The sequence below is a fragment of the Lipotes vexillifer genome, unplaced genomic scaffold (genome assembly GCF_000442215.2).
Source record: "Lipotes vexillifer unplaced genomic scaffold, Lipotes_vexillifer_v1.1 scaffold681, whole genome shotgun sequence".
In the NCBI taxonomy this organism is placed as follows: Eukaryota; Metazoa; Chordata; class Mammalia; order Artiodactyla; family Lipotidae; genus Lipotes; species Lipotes vexillifer.
The window spans coordinates 1131526-1138784 of record NW_006791462.1 but is presented as its reverse complement, the minus strand read 5'-3'; the positions used below and the strand labels follow the sequence as shown (position 1 = coordinate 1138784).

The following is a 7259-nucleotide window of genomic DNA, read 5'->3' as shown; positions in this document are numbered from 1 at the left end:
GTCATAGATTAATTGACCTTAGGTGCATGGGTTATAGGTAGCTTTTAAATTTTAGCTTAGTTTTTGCTGAGTTAGGGGCTGAGCGACATGGACAGAAGGGAAGAGATGGTTTCCTGCACTTCGAAGTAATAGGCCTTCATCATACCTCAGTTGTGGCTCCACACTTTTAAAGCCCTTTCAGGAAAGGGACAAAGGGAAGGCAATTCTGTTGGGGGCCTTGGTGCTGTTGGTGCTGGTGCAAAAGAAAATGTATTGCATCTTACAATTTACTGAGAGGTAACCAACACACATTTGATACCAAGAGTGGCAGCTACTGCCACTGTGATCTGTATTTCAAAGAAATGTCTCATTTTAGTTTTAGTCAACTAAGCTACTGAAAGATAAATAGATCCTAAACTTTCAAAATGTACTTTATCTTATTTCGTAATTTTTTTTTTTTTGCTACTAAATTTTGGGGGAGGATGACTCAGAAAAATGGTCATTAATCTGCTAACTAGTTTTGTTAAGTGCTCAGTTACCAGGAAAATACTACCATCTGTCTTCGTTTCTTTTACAAAAGCACCCTCCTATTTTCCATGAAGTGTTTTTATATTAAACAATAAAACTTTCATAATTTTAAGGCATAATCAAAAACTAATAATGCAGTAATTCCCACATAGATTGTTTTTCCACAATACCAAACCTTGGAGAAATGCCTAAGGAATTTCATTTGGATTTCTTATCTCCATGTGAAAATACAGCTGTATTACACTACTTTGATGTTATGCTATGTGGCTTTACTTTATTGAGGAGAATGTAGAATAGATGAGAGATCGATAGATGATGACATCTTTGTCTGATCTTATGTTGAAGAAAATTAGAGATAGTTAGTAGCCTGGTGGACATTCCAACTGAATGGTAAATAAGTGCCAATTCAAGTTTTTGGAAACTGATGCAATATTATCCTATATATATTTTTTAAAAGAAAATGAAGGTAGTGAATGGCTCTAATTGTTGAAGAAAATGCTGCTATTTTGTTCTTTAGTTGAATATGATCAATAACCAGACTAAAGGGAAATATTTTGCTCTCCTAACACCCATCCCATTGCTCCATTCATCGTGGTACTCAGTCGGAAGTGTATTACCAGAAGAGTTTTTAAAATTAGCACAACTTATTAATATATTCATTCACTAAACAATTATTGAACACCTACTATGTGTCAGACAGTAAAGCCCTCTGAGGAGGAAATGCTATGTAAATAAAAATAATAAATTAACAATGCAAGTGTTAATATTATTTATCTTTCAAGATGCAGCTCAAATTCAGTTTGCTACTCCTTTCTCTGTGTTCTGTACCTTACAAATATTTTGTCGATGTTTGAGTACCTATCTACTGAACTCTTTGAAAAGGTAGAGACCTTGGTTTATTCATTTTTGTATTCCACAGAACCTAACATAAGATTTGGTACAGATCAAACAGGTGGTCAGAAAACGATAGTTGAAATGAAGGAATTAACATAGTGTTGCATCATTTAGTATTCAGTTAAGAAGATAGTACTTGTCCAAAAACTGAAGTTATTTCTTCAAAGTAGATATTATAATGCAGTTGTCATCGTGTTATCCTAGAACTTGGATTATCATAAATCATAATGAGTCGATACATTGTTTGATTAATTTATTCTGATTATATTTCAAGGTGGTTTATCATCTAACAGGCTATTAAATAGAGCAGTTTCAAACTTTCAAAAGAAATGAAACCCGTCTAGTCTCAGTTTTTACTCCCTAGAAGCTTACACGGAACGTAGATGAAAGCGACTAGCTTCCCTCGCATCCCAACCGTTTGTGACCGCATTACCCCATCTTTCCTTTTTCCCACCCTTTCGCCCTCCGGAAGGGGCCGAGCTCTCCCGGTACTTCCCAGTCTTCCTCCGCCCCCTGCGGAACGAACCGAAGGCGGAGTGGGGCGCCGAAGCGGGGCGGCCTCGCGCTCGGGCTCCTCCGGAAAGAGCCGAACCGCACTCGGAAGAGGAGGGCGCCTTTGCCTTTGGCGCCTCGCCCCTGCGCGGTGCCCTCTGTCGGCGGCTTGGGGCAGCTGTGGCAGTGGTGGCGGCGGGAGGCGGTAGCCGCGTCGACGTCGACCAAGACTGGAGCGACGTTTAAAGAAGGAGCCGAGTCGCCGCGGAGTCCGGCTTCTGGTTGTTGGAGGACTCCCACCCTTCCGCGCGGCCCGACGACGAGAAGCTGCAGCGCCGGGAAGCAGGTGAGGAGCCGGCCGCGACCCGGGAGGGGGCGAGGGATCGCGCCTGCTTCCTCCGTCCCTGGGCCGCGCCTGCCTTCGCTTTCTCCTCACTTGAACCAGGAAGCGGCGGAGACGGAGGCTCCGCTCCTCCGGCCCTTTCTTTGTGTGGGCCCGGGAGCGAAGGAGGGGACGAACCGGGAGGGCCGCGGCGCGGTCCCCTTCGCCGTCAGGGGCCGAGGGTCTGCCGGCGCCCGGGGTAGGCCCGGAGCGTGGGGAGCCCACCGCGGAGAACCGCTCGGCGTTTTCCTCGCCCCTCTGCCTGCCTTTTTTGCGCCTCTTTCCCCCTTCTAGCCCTTTGATTTAGAGCTTTTCGGCCTGGCCCATCCTCCCCTTCCGTCCCCTTCCCAGGGCATAACAATGCCGCCTGCTTGGCCTCATCCCCTCCCAACACCCCACCCTCCGGTTCGCCACCTTCTACTTTCCCCGGCTCGCCTCGCCTTACTACCCCCGCCCTGACTGTGCTGGCTGGACCTCCATCTGTATTTGCAAGAAGCTGCTTTTCCGCGTGAATCGGGGTTAAAAACCTCGGTTGCAGCCGGCCGGGTGCGAATGGGAAGAGGGGGTGGAAGGAGGAAGATGGGGTTCAGCTGCCGCAGGGAGCCGCGTGTCGGTTGTTTTAGTCTCGCGGGTGGTGTTTATCTTTCCCACCTTCACCTGCCCTCGGTCAGGGATTTGTCTCACAGGAATGAGGAACGGCTTTTCCACAGTCGGGTCGCAAATCTTGGTTGGGGTGAGTTCAGACCGATTTGTGCTGTTCCTGGGTCCACCTTAACAGGGAGGAGGAGGAAACCTAAACAACAAAATGAAACCAAGTCCCGGTGTCACCTGGACACGTACATTTAAATCATTTCCCCATTGGGAACACCCATTTGCAAACGACAAAAATAGTGGGACTGTATTCAGAAAACCTATCTATCCACTAAAAAGGGACTTGTGTCGAAATCCCCATATTTCGGAAGCCCAGGTTGCTGGCTCGCTGTCCAAAGGTCACCCTTTCTGATGAATGCCTTTATGGTAACCTGGAATTCCTTGGTACCGTTACCAAGCAATGCCTTATAACATGATGTTTTAAATCCTTGATTTCTAGACTTTTCTCCTATTTTTTGTTTTTAAGCTATTATTTTGAAAAATTTAGAAGATATTTGAGACGCCCTGTCTTCCACGTGTATATAACTTAAGAACTGTGACAGTGGTACTACTTTGGTAACTCTAAAGAGAAAGAATATTAGCAATAAAAAGTGTTTCTTTACCAAAAGTACTTATCAACTAATTTTTCCCCCGCTTATCTATTTTATTTTATTTTATTATTTTTTTAACATCTTTATTGGAGTATAATTGCTTTACAGTGTTTAGTTTCTGCTGTACAGCAAAGTGAATCAGCTATACATATACATATATCCCCATATCTCCTCCCTCTTGCATCTCCCTCCCCCCCTCCCTATTGCACCCCTCTAGGTGGTCACAAAGCACCGAGCTGATCTCCCTGTGCTATGTGGCTGCTTCCCACTAGCTAGCTATTTTACATTTGGTAGTGTGTATATGTCCATGCCACTCTCACTTCATCCCAGCTTAACCTTCCCTCTCCCCGTGTCCTCAAGTCCATTCTCTACGTCTGCGTCTTTATTCCTGTCCTGCCCCTAGGTTCATCAGAACCATTTTTTTTTAGATTCCATATATATGTGTTAGCATACGGTATTTGTTTTTCCCGTTCTGACTTACTTCACTCTGTATGACAGACTCTAGGTCCATCCACCTCATTACAAATAACTCAATTTGTTTCTTTTTATGGCTGAGTAATATTCCATTGTATATATGTGCCACATCTTAATCCATTCATCTGTCGATGGACACTTAGGTTGCTTCCATGTCCTGGCTATTGTAAATAGAGCTGCAGTGAACATTGTGGTATATGACTCTTTTTGAATTATGGTTTTCTCAGGTCAACTAATTTTTAATTATATATACATGTATTTATTTATTTAAATTCTGTGTCATTGTTATTGGATATATCTTCTGCAAAGTGCCAAAAATTGTTTTGGGGGTGGTACACAGCAATACTGTTTATTGACAGTCCCCCTCCCCTTTTTTCTAGAGTGATGTCTGCTCTGTTCCAGTAAGTTTATATCTTCATTTTCACTAGTTCATTTGGTGTGAAGAAAGTTCTCTTATCAATGCTCATAATTCTTTACCAACAAAATTCAGTGTTTTGTGTTTTCATGCAAATGAGCTTTAAGAAATGGTAAACTTCTTTTCCTTTGTTTTATTTTTTCACAACAGCATCTGTTGACTTCATTTGGCACTCTGTTTAACATTCCGCCTCTGGAGATTGTAAGGGTAGGCAGGTGAGGGGAAGTGGCAAGGGGAAGAAGAAAGAGGAGAGAGTAAGAAAGGTTGTTTCATAGTTTATCCAGATGAGGTATCCCAATCAAAATAAGAATAGAAAAATAATAGAGGTAATAATTGCCAGTGTTTATAAATTCTGATTTAGCCACTGGCTGCAGGGAATAGCTGTTGAATATGTTCTTAAAGATAAGTTAAAATTTAGGAAGACTACATATTTTGGACTTATTGTTGCACACACCAAGCTTTTCTGACATTCAAAACATTCATTTACAGGTGAAATAACTTTTATGTGTTCATGATGAAGATTTTTCTTAAAGTTTTAAGACAGTTAAAAATTAACTCTTAACTCTTCTTGAGGAGAAAATCCAAAATTGGAACTAAGAAAATTAATTTTAGTCTTTAAAACTAGCTTAGTGGTGATGCATGAATCTAAGATTCAAAGGAAGAGATTAATGTTCAGATCTGTAGATCAATTTAAAACTGGCTTGTCTCTTCTCAGGGGAAAGTCATGAGATTTGACATGTGGTCCAAAAACCAGCCTGTAAGAATAATTTATATAAAAACCAAAAAGTTATATCAAACTTTGGGTAAAACGCCAATAAACTAGTTAATGATGCTGTAGCTGAAATTTTGAATGATGAAGTGCTTTTGTCCTTCTTTCCTAATCTCCCATCCTCCCCCTCCCTTTCTCTTACAGGCATGGAGAGTAGAAAACTGATTTCTGCTACAGACATTCAATACTCTGGCAGTCTGCTGAACTCCTTGAATGAGCAACGCGGCCATGGACTCTTCTGTGATGTTACCGTTATTGTGGAAGACCGAAAATTCCGAGCCCACAGGAACATCCTTTCAGCTTCTAGTACTTACTTCCATCAGCTCTTCTCAGTTGCTGGGCAAGTTGTTGAACTGAGCTTTATAAGAGCAGAGATCTTTGCAGAAATTCTCAATTATATCTATAGTTCTAAAATTGTTCGTGTTAGATCAGATTTACTTGATGAGTTAATTAAATCAGGGCAGTTATTAGGAGTTAAATTTATAGCAGAGCTTGGTGTCCCGTTGTCACAGGTTAAAAGCATCTCAGGTACAGCTCAGGATGGTAATGCAGAAACCTTACCTCCTGGTTCTAGTGACAAGAACTTTGAAATACAAAAATCAAAAGATGAAGCCCAAGAAAATGGGGCCACTATAATGCCAATTATAACAGAGTCTTTTTCCTTATCTGCTGAAGATTATGAGATGAAAAAGATCATTGTTACCGATTCAGATGATGACGACGATGACGTCATTTTCTGCTCTGAGATTCTGCCCGCAAAGGAGACTTTGCCGAGTACCAATACAGTGGCAGAGGTCCAGCCTAACCCAGGCTCTGTTGCTATTTCAGATGTTGCACCTTGTGCGAGCAATAGCTCTCCCCCTTTAACAAATATCACACCTACTCAGAAACTTCCTACTTCTGTGAATCAGGCAACTCTGAACCAAACACAAGGAAGTGAAAAATTATTGGTATCCTCGGCCCCAACACATCTGACTCCCAACATCATTTTATTAAATCAGACATCACTTACTACACCACCAAATGTCAGTTCTTCACTTCCAAATCATATGTCTCCTTCAATCAATGTACTTGTGCAGAATCAGCAGCCAGCAAACAATGCTGTTTTAACAGGAAACAAGGCCAATGAAGAGGAGGAGGAGGAAATTATAGATGATGATGATGACACTATTAGCTCCAGTCCAGACTCGGCGGTCAGTAATACATCTTTGGTCCCACAGGCTGAGATCCCCCCAAATACCGCTTTTGATGGATCGTTGATACAGAAGATGCAGATTCCTACACTTCTGCAAGAGCCACTTTCTAATTCTTTAAAAATTTCAGATATAATTACTAGAAACACTAATGATCCAGGTTTAGGATCAAAACATCTAATGGAGGGTCAGAAGATTATTACTTTAGATACAGCTACTGAAATTGAAGGCTTGTCGACGGGTTGCAAGGTTTATGCAAATATTGGTGAAGATACTTATGATATAGTGATCCCTGTCAAAGATGACCCTGACGAAGGGGAGGCCAGACTTGAGAATGAGATACCAAAAACATCTAGCAGTGAGACGGCAAATAAACGTATGAAGGTAAAACATGATGATCACTATGAGTTAATAGTAGATGGAAGGGTCTATTATATCTGTATTGTATGCAAAAGGTCATATGTCTGTCTGACAAGCTTGCGGAGACATTTTAACATTCATTCTTGGGAGAAGAAGTATCCTTGCCGTTACTGTGAGAAGGTCTTTCCCCTTGCAGAATATCGCACAAAGCATGAAATTCATCACACAGGGGAGAGGAGGTATCAGTGTTTGGCCTGTGGCAAGTCTTTCATCAACTATCAGTTTATGTCTTCACACATAAAGTCAGTTCATAGTCAAGATCCTTCTGGAGACTCAAAGCTTTATCGTTTACATCCATGCAGGTCTTTACAGATCAGACAATATGCATACCTTTCTGATAAGTCAGGCACCATGCCTGTCATGAAGGATGATGGTATTGGGTATAAGGTTGATGCTGGGAAAGAACCTCCAGTAGGGACCACATCTACTCCTCAGAACAAGCCAATGACCTGGGAAGATATTTTTATTCAGC

General features: G+C 42.0%; 1 protein-coding gene across 1 annotated transcript in view; it reads left to right on the top strand.

The window, feature by feature from the left end:
* Positions 1 to 2076: 2076 nt before the first annotated feature.
* The window catches only part of ZBTB33 (zinc finger and BTB domain containing 33), a 5280-nt gene continuing 97 nt past the window's right edge, over positions 2077 to 7259 (top strand). Inside the window, 3 exon segments of the mRNA XM_007464437.1 lie at positions 2077 to 2239; positions 4556 to 4659; positions 5319 to 7259. The exon segment at positions 5319 to 7259 is cut by the window's right edge and continues 11 nt beyond it. Of these exon segments, the coding sequence (XP_007464499.1) occupies positions 5321 to 7259 (1939 nt within the window). The 5' untranslated portion in view covers positions 2077 to 2239; positions 4556 to 4659; positions 5319 to 5320.